General features: G+C 46.0%; 1 protein-coding gene across 2 annotated transcripts in view; it reads right to left on the bottom strand.

Moving 5' to 3' along the window:
* LOC118224689 (cadherin-12-like) overlaps window positions 1-17065 on the bottom strand; it is a 139464-nt gene that overhangs the window by 23956 nt on the left and 98443 nt on the right. For both annotated transcript variants that reach the window (XM_035412306.1, XM_035412307.1), the window contains 2 exons: window positions 15766-15953; window positions 4728-4981 (listed from right to left, as the gene is read on the bottom strand). In XM_035412306.1, coding sequence (XP_035268197.1) covers window positions 4728-4981; window positions 15766-15953 — 442 coding nt within the window. The remainder of the gene's footprint in view (window positions 1-4727; window positions 4982-15765; window positions 15954-17065) is intronic.

A 17065-nucleotide genomic window follows, 5' to 3' on the forward strand; every position in this document is an offset into this window, starting at 1 on the left:
AACACACACAGTAAGCAGAGAACCACCACCATGGCCTATGACCAGGAAAAAAAAACAAACAAACTTTATGATCACCGGTAAAGCTGTCCACGGATCTCATCGCAAGGGGGCTCCTGTGTGCGAGTTTGGAGACTCAAAATGAGGGCCACCCGCGGAGCCTTCTGCCAAGTCGGCCCAACCCGCCAACTCAAAAACCTGAGAATCCGCTGCGCAGTCAACACCATTCCATTTCTTTACCTTCGAGTCGCCATGGAAACACCTTCTCACGTACGAAAAGACAGGCTGTCACTCAACAGGCAGCTGTATTAATAGATTGAGACGATTTTGCGCTGCTTTTGATTGGCTGGGCTCTGGCAGGGAGCCAATCCCGTTCTCCCATGGTCCCAGTGTCCTCGGTTTCCTCAGTCTGAACTCAGATGCTCCGACTCCTAAGTTTTTATTTTTATAAGTGCTCAAGGAGAGCGTGTGCCTTGTGTATCCTGTGATACATACTCCACTCCATCTTCCCAAGGCCTGGCTGTCAGCATTGCTGTAATACTGTTCACTAGAAACAACTGTGTATCCGTCTCCTTTGTAACGATGTACAGGGAGAGGGAGAGGGAGAGAGACCACTCAAATCAGCTCATATCCTCTATCTCTCCAAATAGGCTTCACCTTCACACAGTTGACTAACTTTTCTCTACCTTCAAAGGAATCCCCACATAACTGTACAGAGCAACTGTGTGTGGGCTAATGAGCGAACACAATGTCCAGAACCTCTGGATGCTATTTCAGCAACCGCACAGACAGACCTGGTGTTGAGAACATACCCAGTGTTGTCAGATTTGTTTGCCACTGTTTTTTTTATCCTTGAATAATACAAATTTTGATCACAATCAAATGAAAATGTATGTTCAGATGTAATCTCAACTTCATTCCTTCAAAAAAAAAACTGGAAACTAGTTCCACTTCTTACCATGTCCCTGAACTTTAAACTTGTTTTTCTCCCTTTTGTTCATGATTTTTTAAAAAGGTAAATCTGGGCAGAGTGGCATCTAAAGGAGAGAAGTAACTGTTGAAAACTGGAGAATAAGATTTGACACGCCAAACTCTATTTTATTTTCTTGTCTTCAGACAGCTCAGAGGCACGGTTACCTTCGGTCTATAGCCATTTTAAAAGGAAGTCTTTGAAAGTAAGGAAAGAGTCTGGAAACTGACAATCGTCTTTCTTTTGGGGAGAAAGACGAGAAACCCATCATACAGACGTTTGTAGTTTTCTCAGAATTCCTCCAAATTCATCCAGATTGTTGCCAAATTCCATTAATGAGAGTATACGATACACAAATATAAATAAATAAAATTTGGACATTATTAACCTTCCCAATGGGCTCAGTACAGGTTCGCCAGGGCAAAATGTAAAGAGATTAAAAGGTGGACATATGCAGTGACAGTGTTCCACCACTAGAGGCTGAGGGTGCATTAAGGGGCTGAGGGTCAATGATACAGTCTCACTCTAGTGTGTCATTTCCCCTTTAAATTATTCTTTAGTATTTAACACTCTTATGCTTTTATTTTATTCCATGTTATTGGTATTTATCTTCGCATGCAGAATGTATTGAAACAATGCATATACAGGTCCATACTAATTCAATTACACTTTCATTATCCAAAGTGCTGGACTTTTCTCCATAAGGGATTCTCATTCCACATGTAGGGCCCACATGCTTGGATCGCTGGGGGGGGGGGGGGGGCAGAGAATCATACCCCCTCCCCCCTCCCCACATTTTAAAAACAGATTATGCACCAGCTGTGAGTAGCAGCACAAAAATAAAAAATAAAAAAATAATAAATAAAATGCAGGGAACTCCAAAGCTCATCAGCCGGTGTGATTAATGTTCCTGTGCGTCGGATTTCCTTCCTTTTGACTGAAAAGCAATCTCATCTTCAGGTTAGTGTCATTCATGTCTGAATGGGACAGAGATGCAGCCTGGGGCTCTCCACTGAAGAGCACTCGAACATTTCCCCGGGAAAACAACTACACACAGAATCAGAAGGTTTGGTTTTGTCAAATGGAAAACGCATATTACTGGGTTTAATTTTAATATGTATATTTATTTATTTATTCCCCATTTCAATGGTGTTTTTTGTGAATGCATTGATATGGACACGATTTAGACTCAGTAGCTAAGTACAAAAGTTGTGTGTGACTTTGAGTAGGCTAACTGTAGTGATAAAACACTGCATAGGCAGAGTGCACCGTGTGGTTTGGGCCCATCCTAAAAGCATGATTCCGTATGCATGGTAGATCCTCGGGACCATTGTCCTGCGTGCCCAGGCTGCTACTGTATGTGTAATCGTACCCCTCAACAAAACAATGCCGACGTGAAATATTAAACACCCAAGACGAAACGAGAGAGTTTAAAAAAAAAATAAAAAAATAAAAAAAAACAGCAGGCTTTCAAGCATATCCACGCCTGTTCCATTTTGTCGCTTTTCCTACCATAAAATATTGATATCAAAACAATCAGTTCTTTCAAGAACTGATTTATTTTTTATTTTCTTTGCGCCTCCCGAGTGGGGAGAGGGTCGGCCTTCGGCTGCGTTTAACACCAGCGCGCCGGAGCTCCACAGCCTTTTTCTCACAACAAAATGCGACGATAAACACTGGTGACAGCCAACGAAACGGCGCGACAAATCGTCCAAGTGCCGCCTTTTTTTTTTTTTTTTTCTCTTCGAGCGGCGCCCGGCTTCTTGTGTGAAATGCCGAAAGTCCGATCTCTCCCTCAGCTACCGTGGTGTCTGCTCCAGGCCACATTATCGCCTGTCTCTACGCATTCACACCACGTCGCTTTTATATTAACTACAGGTGAGCTTAATGAGAAAATTACCAACCATTTTCTACAGAAAGGCAAGGGTTAGCTTCTGTTCTTATTTCATAAATCCTTATGTGTTTAAATTAGTATCATATCTCTTCACTAAAAAGTATTCAATGATAAAGTAAAAAAGCTGTTAACCTCACCAATGCAATTATTCTTAAGGCAATAAATAAGGGTAAAAAGGTTTCCTTTGTTGAAAAATTAAATACATTTATACTGGACTGAAGGCCTTTTGGTACATTCACTCTCAAAGCAGACGTGCTAGAAAAACAGGTCATTTTTAATACAGTTCCATGTCTAGTTAAGGACAGCTCATGTGCTACTTTCAACACGGTCTGTGTTTGAAAGTCTCCTTCTGTAACACATACAGTGAACTGCATGTGTAACACACAAGTATTAACACAAATGTGTTGAAAGTAACACCAAAGTAGTTACACACAAAGTGTGTTGATTAACTCCTCCTTTGAGAGTGTTGTGTTGTATTTTGGAGTAACACGATTTGTGTAACCTAGCTAGTTCTGTACCTCTGATCCAATCAGAGAATGCCCCTGAACCTGGTCTGCTGTCCCCTTCGCACTATGATTCCAAAATGACTAACTAAAACCATAGTGTCGGCTAGGTGTTGAAAGCAGCTAATGTCAGCCAAATACATTTCACAAGCTTTAAGTCTGGGTTCATATCAAAAATGTGAGAACAAACAAAATGAAACTGGCCAGTTTTCAAAAAGCAAGATCTCCGGAGGCCCGCACAGGCCGTCCATATTAAAATGACGGCCATCCGTTTGAACGACTGCTTGCTTTTAACATCGAGCTACGGGCCAGTCGAGCAGACCCATTTCATTTACAGTGGATTTAGTCTTCAGCAGGCATTATAAAACTCCTCCTATATAGTTCAGCCTGAAAAAATATTTCTGTGCAAAGTCTTAAACTGCCTCAGCAGTTGGTTGATGGCTTCTTAAAGTGGCTGTTCATATTGTTGAACTGGACATAAATAGCCTGCGTGTTAGCGTTAGCATTCCGTTCAGTGCAACTCTTTTAATTACAGCTTGGCTGTGTAGATCATTGCAGGTCATCTCGGAACATCCCCCACGCGCACTCCAGTGGCTCTCTCTCTCCATCTCCTGCCCTCGTAGACCCACGCGGTGGCTGCTCTTTCTTTTCAGCGTGCGAGCAAAAGGCACTTGAGACCCAGGAAATCAGGTGAGCGGCATTAACTGCATAGTGAAGACTCTTAATTGCGCGCTCGGTAAACGATGAACACAATGGAAAAAGCAGCAGGACCGGCAGATGCCCAAGGGCGAGAGTGAGGACCTCTGGCTTTCCGTCGGTGCTTCAGTTTATGAAGTGAGTGGCCATTCAGCAACATAAATCAATTAACTATCAGGTAGAAAATAAAGCCAGCAGTAATACTCTTCTCCAAGGGCAGGAGTTTATGAAGCTGGTGCACTCCCTACAGTATATATCAGGACCGTTCAAATCTAGCCACTGTGGCTAGTAATGCTGGATTTTGTTTTTTCTTTATCTACCTGATAATTTATTGGTTGATTCACTGATTGAATGATGTCACTGATTGACCAAAGATCCCTCTCACCTGGGGGGGGTGTCTCATGAAGCACGATTTACTGAGGAGTTAGCTGGAAAACTGCACTGGATAACATTTGAGTTTCCCTCAAATAATCACCAGGCAGTTCACACTAGAGAAAACAGGTGAGGTGAGTTAATCGCATAATCAACTGATCTAACTGGTAAATTAAGTTCTGAGTAACACCGAAAATCAGAACACCCTGCACCCCCGCCCCCGCCCCCCACCAGGACCAGGGTCGTGGGGCAAGACCGGCACGCGACTCGGAAGCAAGCGGGGCCCGGTCCTTACCGTACGTGGCTGCTCCCGGCGTCCAGGTCCTGGGCGGTGACCGCCCCGATGACCGTCCCCACCACCGTGTCCTCCAGGACGTCCATGCCGTAGGACGGCCGGCTGAAGACGGGCGGCTCGTCCACGTCCAGCACGTTGATCTTGACGGTGGCCATGTCCTTGTAGGGGCCGAAGTTGTGGAAGCGGGGGTCCAGGTGGGCGTTGGCGGCCTCCACCTTGAAGGTGTAGGCCTTCTTGGTCTCGTAGTCCAGCGGCTGGAGGAGGAAAGGGAAAAGGAAAGAGAAGCAAGTCCATGGCTGAGTAAACGCAGAATATGGAATTCAAAGGCCATGACCGGAAGAATATCTATATCCATATAGGTTTTTTATATAACCAATTTGAGAAAGTATATGTGGTTAGCAAATTTAAGCAAAGGTTATTCTTCTTTTCTTTATATAAAGGCACACCGGCTTTTATGCACTGTTTTGGACGAAATGAAAAAAGACGAGGTAATACTGTAATAATCCTCACAACTTTAATATTTGCTTACATTTTCTGTTCAGAGCACAAAAGCCCACAGGATTTACGGCTCAATCCAGGCCAAAGTGTGTTGGACACTAAAAAAAAAATCCCTGACAAAGATGTATTCCTTTTAATAATCCTGTTTTTATTTTATTGTTTTTTTAATTTTTATTTTTTGCAAATGGGTGCAAGTTTTAGAAAGTATTTATTTGTTTATTTGCCCTTGTAAAAGATATAAACGAGGTGTAAAATGGGCTGCATCTCATGCCAAGGTGGAAAGCAGCGCAATAGCTGGTAGCCTATAGCGGTGGCCGTGTGTCGTTTTGCGCTGGAAGTGTTGCCTGGGGGCGTGTGATTGGCTAGCCTGCGGGTACCGGGGTTCTTCCTGTGTTAAACAGCGTCTGTTTGCTGTGGTGCTGTGAAGGGAGTGGGGGGGGGAGTGGGGGGGGGGAGTGTGGGACATGGCACGCGTGTGTGCTAGGTGCGTCTCGGAGGAGAGGTTTTCGTTGGGGGGGGGGGGGGGGGGGGAGCTTGTCGTCTCGCTCCACTGACCCCCCCCGGTCTCTCCGGGGGAATCTGCTTTGGCGTGCACTCGCTGACTCACAGGCCTCATACCCACCAGGTGTCTGTCAGCCCCACAGCCCTCTGGGAGAATTAGCATTTGGCTTGAGGTGAAGAGAGAAGCTAGCTGTACTGGGGGGTCTGGGTGGGGTTGGTGCTAACAGGAGTGCGCATGACTGCGTTTTCTGTGACGCACCTCGTTGGAGGTGGGGTAGGGGGGTCCGTTTTGGGCGTTGCTAACGGGTACGCTTGAGTACGAGGAGGCTGCGTTGTCTGTGACGCACCTCGTTACTGGTCTGACTCAAGCCCGCTCCCACTCAGCTCAGAGGGGCGAGTGAGTTTGACAATGACAAGAAAGGGGGGGGAAAAAAAAAAAAAAAAAAAAAGTTTAGTTGGTTTCTGTGGGTGTCCCTTTTCAATCGGACGTCCTTCATCTACTTGCGTCATACCGTGAGAAATATTTCAGTAAGCATTTCAATTGTTATTTAATCACTTGTGTGTGTGTGTATGGGTTTCTGTGTGTGTGTGAGAGAGAGACACTGCTCCAGTGTGTAAATGCACCCCTCGGTCTGGCATTGATCCGGCCCGCTCCAGCCCCACAGGTGGCCCGTAATTGGCCACAGAGAGAGCAGCAGTGTGGAGCGTGGCAGGTGAGCTCCATTAGGCTTTCCATACCGAGGTTAAAACAGTGAGGGACGAGGCACTGAAATGGTTTTGCATGGATTTTTCAACATTTGACCTCACCTCACACTTCAGTTTTTTTTTTTTCTTCCTTTGCCAACAGAATTTGAATTTCATCTGCTGTCGCTGAACCTGCCCAACTGCTCTTGGGGAAGAAGGGAATAAAAGTAAAGCTTTTTGGGGCTCAGGGCAGATGCTAAGTGAATCCAGGCCTCTGCTTCTGACTGGAGAAAGCCAGAGGAATGGCAGTGTGTTGGGCTAGCGGCAAGGCTAATGCTACTGCTCCTCACACTCATCAATGCAAGCCAAATAAATACAGACTTCACAGCTGTTATTTTCGCCAAAATATGGACCGTCTGCACAGAACACAAAGCAACAAACAAGCCCCCCCCCCCCCCCCCGTTGGGACTCAGCGGGGAAAATTTTAAAATAAAATAAATACAAAAATAAATGACAAAATTACACACAGCGCAACCCCATACTTCTGTGTTCCAGCCTGATAAATTGCAGCCTTTACTCACGTAATGTGGCACGCAGATGTTTTCCCTCAGAGTCGAGCATGGTGTATCGCAAGGTCACAAACCACGCCGTTGGGCATTTCCAGCGCGGTCAAATTACAGTGTTTGTAAGCGTAGGAAAGTCAGTAAATATGGCACTGGATGTAGCTTCACCTTGCGGAAGGACAGTGACCCCCAAACGTACTGCTAAAGCAACTTTTCTGGGCTTGAAAGTGTTATGACTGGCCTTGTCAATCACACATCCGGAATCCAACTGAACACGTGTTTCACTTGCTGAAGAAGACAAGTCTGAGGACAAAACACCCCCAGACACAAGCAGGAACTGAAGATGGCTGCAGTACATGCCTGGCAGAGCATCACCAGGGAATATAACCAGCGTACGGTGACGTCTATGGTTCGCAGATTTCAGGCAAAATAAATTGTGAAATGATCCGAATACATATGGACTGCACTGTGTGTGTGTATGTAAATGACACAGTCATTGTTTCTGATTTTATTTTATGTTTTTAGTAATAGCCCGCTTGTGAGAGGCCAGGCAAGCGTGCAGCAGTAAAGATGAGCAGCCCTGGAGGCTCAGAGCTGGAGGAAATGTCAGAGGAGCTCCTCACATTAGCCTGGGTCAGCCGGGCCAGGGCTGGGAAAATGTCAGGAGCTCCACTGGTCTTCATGAGCGTCTGACTGGGGCGGGGGTGGGGTGGGCGCAGGGGCGGCCGCGGGTCGTCCTTTTTAATGACTTCCGTCTCAAAGCGTGGCGCGGGGAACACAAAGGGGTGACGGAGAAGGAGGAGGAGGGGGGGGGGGCGTAACGAAAGGGATTCCGCTCTAATGAAGAAAGTGGATAATGTGTCGACGGTCGGACTCAGAGGACTCCGGCTCGGATTGAAGGGCAGGGGGGGCGACTGAGGAGGGGAAATAGCTGTGAGACTAGGGGTTTTGTTTTTCGTTTTTTTTCCTGTGTTAATCTCCGCTACCCTCTGCTATGGTTCCCTACCCAAAATTTACATGTAGGCTAAGTTAATGCGCTAGAATGTATAAAGCGATTAGCCCCCCCCCCCCCCCCCCCCCCCCAAAAAAAAAACAAAACAAAAACTGTTCTTCAACTTTGTTTTTTTATCACAAAACAAATCATGTTTATGAACATAGAGAATTCTGGGAAAAAGCCACCGGTTGTCCATGGCGACGGTGCGGCCCGAGCCGAGGAGCGGCCCGCAGCCGGTCGCCAGTCGTCGGCCGGGCGACCCGGAACACGGCGAGCTTTAAATTCCGCTCACGCGAGACGAGCGCTCTAATATGCTAATGTACAGCTTCGCTGCGCCCAGAGGAATACAGTGGAGGATAAGAACTGAGCCTTGCAGCTGAAGCCCCACACTATTACCCATAAACCCCCTCTTTATTTCTAACAGCAGTCACATAGCAGACATTACGGGTCAGAAACGTGCTGGACGTCACCTTTTTTTTAATTAATATAAGTTATTTACTTATTTATTATATATGCTGCTAGCTAACACAGAAAGCCGGATCTATTCAGAGCCTGTCTGTAAGTGCAGAGACGCAGGTATTAGCGTAGCATAGAGAACGCGCGCTGGCGTGCTAAGGTGATCCATATTTATAGCTTCAGCTCGGGCTGAGGGCTGCTTCTGTCTCTGCCATTTGGAAGCCTTTTATCGAGGCTTTTAGAGCCAGAGAACCGGCCGGGCCGAGGCCCGCCATCGCCGCTCTGGAGGTGGAAACGGGGCGATGCATTTTTAATAGGCTTTCCATTCCATTTGTCTGTGTGGAGTTCAATAACACAATGCCATACCTCAACTCTCCCCGCACCCCCTCCCCTCCACTGCCACACCCCAACGTACAGACCGGTCGCCGTTGTTACACCCGAGCCAGGTCAGCGCCGCCGTCACCGTGACTACGCCCTCTGACCCCGCTGCAGTCTCAGACACAGGTGCCTTTTGGCTTTCTGGCACATTTTTACAGCTGGTTGTAATCACTACTCAAGTGACAACAAAATTTGTCGGTTTATAAGTGTGGGTGTGTGTGCATCTGCGTCTGTGTGTGCGTGTGTGTGTGTGGGTAGGTGGCAATCAAGCAGTTTAGCTGAACCACCACGCTGCGATCTGACATTTACATTTTCCTGCGGTTCGTCCGAGTTTGCAGCAATTCCCGCCTCGCAGTAGATCCTAAAAAAACGTCAATCATTGGGTAACCATCTACATAAACCCCATCCCGGGGGCGGTGAGGGATCCGTCATAGAACACCCCCCCCCCCCCCACACTGCCGGGACTGCCGGGGGGTGTGTGGGGAGGGAGCCGCCAGACGCCAGTGCCAGGGTGCGAGACAGACGTGTCAGACAAGGCTCTAATGAGGGGGTTAGAGCAGGACGCGTTCTATAATGCAGAGGGACGGAGAACGCCCAGCCAGCGCAGGGGGGCGGGGTTAATGCCCGGTCCGCACTCACGCCACTGCTGGGCCCAATTACCATGGAAACGCCTCTGTCTGCTGTCTCACATGCATGTGAATGAACTGTAAAAAACTGTATTAAATTATATTATATTCTTTAATATTAATGTGCTGATTGTTCCAGATGTGAATTTTAGATGTGAGAATTTGAAACTCAAATTTATGGCTGACAACTAGTAACAGTTTTTAAAATGACCTACAGAGGGCACTGTTTCCTTCTTTTGTCGGTGGAATCTGCCACACGACCCCTTAATCTACAGTCACTGCTCTACCACAATACCTTTGACAAAGTCTTTGTTCCCCATTACATAATCTGGTTATTACATTTCATGTGGTTGGCAGTTGCTCACTGAGACACCAAAGGTCGTGTAAGATAATATGCGGGATCCTGTTAAATTATTTAATGTGCACACAGCATGAATATGACATTTTTAATTCAGAAATATGACTGTAACCACCCAGAGGATAAAATGATCAAGTGAGGTGACAGGGCTGTCTGCTGAATATTGCACATGCGGTTATTTTCGATGTTTTTAAAAAAATTTTTATTTCATTTTATATTTTTATTTTTTTTAAAGCACTGTGCGCAGTGGGTGATCTCCTCTCTCCTCTTGATTTACTCTCAAAACAAAACCCAGCCAAAAACTCGGTATTTTATGGTGCCCATTGCAGTACCATTCATAGCTTGTTTATTTTTTTCCCCACTGTGGTGTTAAATACAGTTTTATCAGAGCAAAACAAATGTTCATGAACTCAGTGAAGACATGCCATCTCTCACGTAAAAAAGGAACCACGTCAAAGTGCCCCCTTCAACATGCGACGCCAAGAACTTTTTCGCATCAACCGTAATTATTATATTTTTATTTTCATCAAATGTGGTCCTGGTCTTTATGACACGTCCTTGCTTAGTAAATCCGAGCAGCCAGTTCCACAGACGCGATCCTACGTCCTCCCGGTGTTGAGAGGCCCAGATCTCGCTACGCAGACGGACGCGATCCCCTGTCCTCCCGGCGTCGCGGGCTCGTACCCCACGCGGCCGCGCAGCATGGCCCCGGCCCGCTAGGCTTATTGCTTTTCAATTACCCGTCTCCGCCGACCCGCCGTTTACCAAACAAAAATCTTACGGGGGGGGGTCGGGGGGGAGGCGCTGAAAATGGTGGCGAATGCACTTGAACAAATGTAATCTGACAACGAGCTTCTTACCCCGGGAGAGGGAGAGAGAGAGAGAGAGAGGGAGAGGAGGACGCTTTACATTAGAACTCCTTTATTTACCCCTCTGCCAGAGAACGGACGCGTGCGACACTCTCTCTTCCCCGGGAATTCCTGCTGGGACCAGGGCTTATTGTTTCTTCCTCTAATCTCTTATTTTGAAGGGGGGGGCGGGGGGGTGGGCTGGGGGGTGGTTTGTAAGCCAGGCCTGTCTCTCAGCAGGCCTGGTGTTATATCAGCAAGACCCCCCCCCCCACCCCCACCCCACCGAAAAACAGATGATTACCCTCCACAGCCCATTACAGCCGCTGATCCGATTATCAAATGACAGACCCCCCCCCCCCCCCCCCCCCCCCCAACACCCCCCCTCAACACCCCAACACATTTACTGCCCTTGGTCTATTCTGGGACTTATGGGCAGCAACCCACACACCACACACCACACACATCACACACACGTCACATCACATCTCTCACATCACACACGTACACACACACTCAGCCTTAGCGGCAGCTCTGAGCTGCAGTCTATCAGTACTGGGGAGCAGTGCTACACGTCTTGCGCTGGTGTTATTGCAGCTTGTCGGCCACAAAGACACAGAGCAGAGGAAACGGGAAGCTGGAGGGTCCCTGTGCAATCGCTCCTGCTTTCAGCACATGAACGAACGGCCATCCATTTTACATCACTGCTTTTCTTTTCCGCTTCCATTACAGGTCAGCTTTAAATGATCTACAGCCATTGAATGACCTCCATGGTTCTCGGTTCTGCATATCTCCCTTTAGAAGAGTTGGACTGGATGATGATGGCACGTGTCATCTTGCCTACGATACATTGCCTCACATTACATAACATTACACTTTATCGAAAGCAACATTCAATATGTGCGTACCAAAGATTAACTGGAACAATGACAGAACACGTGTCAGATATGGTACAATTCTCATAAAGCATCAGTATCCATAGCACGAGCATCGATACTAGTTCACACTGTAGGCAGTAGCTAATTCAGTAAAGTTTTGGCAAATCATAAACTAGACATGAGGCATGATTACCAGACATAAAGAGCTACAACATCAAGATGAAGGTACAAGGGCAATATGAAAGCGTTAAATTGGAGGACAAACGAATGAGCAAAAAGCTCAACTTGGCTAAAACTGAGATACTCCCACACTGTTAAACATTTCAAGGAGGCTCTACTTAAGATAACAAGTAAACTTGTGGCCTTAAAATATTGAGCTCAGCGAACAACATGTGTTCAGTTCTTCGTACTTCTGCATGAACAGTTGTACTGAAGATCCATTGTTCACCTAACTGAAGAGTTTAAGGCAGCCAAGTTACTTGTTATTTTAAGTAGAGTCTCCCTGGAATTTTTCACAGTGCAGCTAAATCACCCCCCCCCCCCCCCTTTCTGGATCTGTCGTCCTCTCTGGGGGGCAACACAGTGGTACCCTCTTCATCTGCCAGGAAGCTCGGAGTCGACTGGACAAAAAACTCAGAGTACATCACAACATTTTGCCGGGTCTGCAGTTTTTTTTTCTTCCTGCACAACAACATCCTGAGAATCCGCCTGCTCTGATCTACAGCCTCCTCGGGCTCAGCCATGTCACCCCCCCCCCAATCTCCCTCCACTGGCTGCCTATATCAGCTATCACATAAAATCCAACACCTAGGTGTTTGGACTAGCCTATTGGACAGCCGATGTTGGGTGATGTTATAGGCACACTTGCACAAAGATGGGCTCTATCTGAGGGCATTATCTGAGACTGGTAAGCTATATGTTACGATACAAATTGTTGTTTGGGAGGTGAACATTACACTTATTGATTTCAAATGGGCCTCGTTGCCGGCTTGGTAATACTGCATTTTTGTACTCCTGAGAGTAACACTGACGTTCCCCACTACTGTGCGTCGCTCTGGAACACATCGTCTGCCAAGTGATTGTAATGGTTGTAATGATCATTTAATTTTTATGGTATGGATAATCATATCACTGTTTTTTTTGTACCCTGAATACCCTAAAATTGTATTAAAAGTGTTGCAATTTCTACATGGTGAAACCAAAGTGTATGGACATATACCCTTAAATAAAAGCTGAGAATGTGCACTTTAACCACATGTAAATTGTTTACAAATCTAAATTGTGGAGTACAGAGCCAAATAAAAAAAATAAAAGTATTTTACCCAAACATTAAGCAGTTCACTGTATATATTTAATCTTTTATTTAGAATTATTTGAGTAACCAAGTCAATGTCTGCAGTGTCTGCTGTTAGTAGCTGATGTTTCTGTCTCAGGTCACTGCTCATTCAGTTGTATAAAAAAAGGACTCAATTAAACAGCGCAAATATTACTCAATGTATTCATGTATCAGTGTGTGTGGACAAAGCAGATGGAGAGGTATTCTCCTAACAGACACTTTGCAAATCACACAGGGGTGTTATTTACATGCCACACAGAAGGAAAATTAAACCAAGGGAAACCGTTAGACCTGTCAGTGAAACGGCTACAGCTACCGACCGGATATAATATCTCTCTCTGCTGCCGTACAAACCCGCCAGAAACGCTAACAGCTGGAGAGAAGCCCGCTTCCTCTGACATTTTTAGGTTGAGCTACAGACGGTGTGCGTGTGCACCCTCAGGGAAACGCGCATAGCTGTTTGCATATGAAGGGGCGAGATGGGTTTTTTTTTTTTTTTTTTTTGGTCCAACAGCGACGAAAATAGCCCAAATTCCAAACGAAATAAATAAACAGGATCAGGGCGGGGCCGTCACCCCGTCTCTGAACATAAATAACGGCACCGCCCCCGCCTCTCTGTTGCTGAGGCTGTCTTTCTTTCTGACTTTGAGTGCCGAATTTGTGCAAGTTTCGTATCACCCCCCCCACCGCCCCCCCCCTCATTTTACACCCGCTGACGCGCTGCAAATTCTCTCACGCTGGGGCTGTGGAAACGGCTCTCGGTGTTTCATTACGGGCTTTGCTTCCCCCAAACCCGAAACGGCTTCAGTCTGTCACCCCCCCCCCGCGCTCTTCAGTACTGCACAATGGCCCACGTGGACGTAAACACGGTACTTGCCAGAGATTGGATTATTCAAATCTTTCCGCAGGCTGCAGTCGATATTTTCTCCAGGAAAAAAAAAAAAAAAAACATTTTAAGTCGTAAAAAAGGCCTTGGCTTGGGTTTTTAACTGCCGTCACCTGGGAATTTTTATTATTATTATTTTTTTCTGTACTCTTGACAGTCACAAAGGACGACCAAAGACAAGAAAAAAGTGTCTGTGCCAGTGTACTTAAACGATTCCAAAAAAGAAAAAAAAGAAAAGTAGCGTGTCACCTCTATGGCACCTGCAAGGGCATCACACATTACATTATTGTGGAGGCATCATCGGCTGTGTCACTGATGACTTAGCATCATCTTCACTTTTTCCATGAACCTTTAAGTATGAATTTAATGGCTAGGAATAGATCAGACACAACAAGGAGAGTGGCAAATGTGTACTGGGGGGTGGGATGGGAAGGAGGTTTGAGGATGAGTCCGACATTTGGCTACAGCTCCCTGATTGGCTACAGATTGACCTGCTCATCACTGTAAAATACAACTCGACTAACAAACCAGGAAACAAAAAATGTCATGTGAAATACAGCATTTTAAAAAAATAAATAACTTTTTGTAAAAAAATAACAGCTGGCCATTACATTTAGAAAACTTTTATTAATTAAATGATTTATACCCATAATTGTAATCTGCATAACGGTGATCCACTAATGAGGCTATTACAACTTTATTACAACTTTATAGAAGCTTATAAAGGTTGCATAATGTTCTATTTGATGTGTTCAGAGATTTGAAATGCTATTGTGTATGAAGGTTTAGCACACTCAGCTTAATTATGTTAGCTAGAAAACGCCAACTCTTCATTATTTCTGGCATTGCATTGCCTGTGCATGTTGTGATAATACCATAAATACCTTTTTTTGAGACACTGATGATTTTATATCGTAAACAGATACTGACTGTCTCTCTTGCAAAGCCTCTAACAGATGAGATCGCTGGCAAGGTGAGTAACTTCAGCAACATCAACACGAGTTCCACCCGAACTTACATTAATTAGTGTTCTGTTATTTATAATTTGTGTAAGCTAACGTGTCAACTTATACACTGGCCTTTTACCAGCCACCTTAAAGTTTGTCTTCAAACTTTCCTTTCCAGTTCAACTGGCATACAGTCTTCACCGCTGCAGCACAACAGTTAGTCCGTGCTCTCAAATCACGGTCCGGTTTGTTTCATTTCGGTAACGCCAGCGCTGTTCATGCTCCGCTACCTCTCTCACGGCAATCGGCCTGAGGGGGGGCCAGGGGGGGGCTACCTTTCTCCGCAGGTCCTCCGAAAGATCAGGCCCGGGCGGCATGCATTATTCAGGGACGCTTCATTTATTAGTTGTTTAAGGGAGACGGAGCCTTATTAAGCGAGAGAAGGGGAGCGGGCGCATTCGCCGGTCGGCGTAGCGGTGCGCACTGAGGACCGCTAACCGTTGAGAACAGAGTGGCACAGACGGCGGCGGTAAAACCCGCCGTGCGCTCGCACCGGCAAGGCGGGCGGTAAGAGATGGACGGGCTATTCTCCGTGCCCGCTCAGTCTCACCCTCCCGCGTGCGTTCACGCGGTTTCACTAATACGCCGGAAGCAGAAACGCGGCCTATGATGGTGGAGCTGCTGCGGCAGACTGGCGAGCTCTCCAGGGTATATTCCTGACTCTCGCCCAATGCATGCTGGGATAGGCTCCAGCACCCCCCGCGACCCTGACCGGGATACATGGGTTTAGGTAATAGATGGATGGATGGGATTGTAGATCCCGTACCCCAGTGAAGGGGCTCCAACCTTGAGCCGGGGCGGGGCCATGGTGTCTTCGGGGTTTTTGTGGTTTCCTGTAACAGCCCATTACGGTATTGAGAGGGTGTGCAGACTCTTCACAATCAGCCACTTAAACTGATGATAAAAAAAACAGACACTGTGGCCCTACAGAACTAGTCTGCATCTTCATGGACTCATTTTGTTTAGGTCACATGGTTCTGTCCCTGGGTGAGCAGTGAGTCAGGGGTCAGGCGGGGGTCACGTACCTTCTTCAGGACGATGACGCCCTCTTGGGTGTGCTCGTGGGTGGTGATGTCAAACATGGCGCCTCCGTCGCCCGGGACGATGCTGTACTCCACCTCGGCGTTCTTGCCCGTGTCCAGGTCGTGCGCCTTGATCCAGCCCACCGACGCCCCCACGGGAGAAGATTCCGGAACCTTCAGGTGAAATATGCCTTTCACAAAAATAAATAAATACAGAATAACTGAGCATCATGCAGGAATGTGTATCACAGACAGCGATAGAAAAGTATGTTCTCTCATCATCTTTAATCACACATTCAATCACTTTGGGGTGGGGGGGGGGAGGCCAAAATGAGCCCCAGATGACAGAAGTTAGACCAAGCTTGGACAGAACACCAGCTGTGCCAGAAATACACAGACAAGAGGTTTAGGAGTCATATTTTCTGAGGTGAATAAAGGACAAACAGAAAGACGTGGAAAGAGAGAAAAAGTTGGGTGGGGGGGCTGGGGGTGTTGCGCGTTGGGGCATCCTTGGAGAGGTCACCATGACGACATTCAGAATGTTGTGCACCAACCTGAGATTATCTCAAAAAAAAAAAAAAAAAAAAGATTTGGTAATTCCCTCTTGATTTGATAATTCCCTCCTGATTTACACCTTCGTACAATTCACAGGGTGATTAAGTGGAAGTAAGGCATAATTATTCATAGGCAGTGCACTTTGGTACTGAATAAGCTAATTTTCCACTAATTCGCAAAATAAATGCTTAACCTCTTGCTATGGTGAATCAGTCTTGCTTGATTTATTTATTTATTAATTTATGTATTCGCTTTCTGTGGTTTGGCTGCCAGAACGGACAGACTGTTAGCTGTGAAAATCTGCCATTGTATTTCAGTGTGACCTTAAACGGGCTAATCAGTGATGTATTGTTGGCATATGTACTCGTTGATGAGATGACTGTCATTGCTAAAAGTAATATGCAAAAGGTTTTAAAATACACTATCTGTACCTTTACTGGCGAGAACAGTATTCAGTTATGGCTTTCCATACAACTGAAATTTCATTATTATTATTATTATTGTTCCCTCAAAGTTAATGATGTGAATGTAAGTAAATAATTGCTCTGAATGTTTGAAATTTCCTATTTTGAATTATGTGGCATGTTATCCTGTGATACCTGTACAAAGGGATAGAACTCCAACCCCAAAATAGTACAGTCGTAAGAAAGCAAAACAAAAACAGACCGAAAACAAAAAGTGCACTTTAAAAAAACAAAAAAAAAAACAAAAGCAAACAAACCAAAAAATCGAAAAGATAAAAAAAGAT

The sequence above is a fragment of the Anguilla anguilla genome, chromosome 4 (assembly GCF_013347855.1).
Source record: "Anguilla anguilla isolate fAngAng1 chromosome 4, fAngAng1.pri, whole genome shotgun sequence".
In the NCBI taxonomy this organism is placed as follows: Eukaryota; Metazoa; Chordata; class Actinopteri; order Anguilliformes; family Anguillidae; genus Anguilla; species Anguilla anguilla.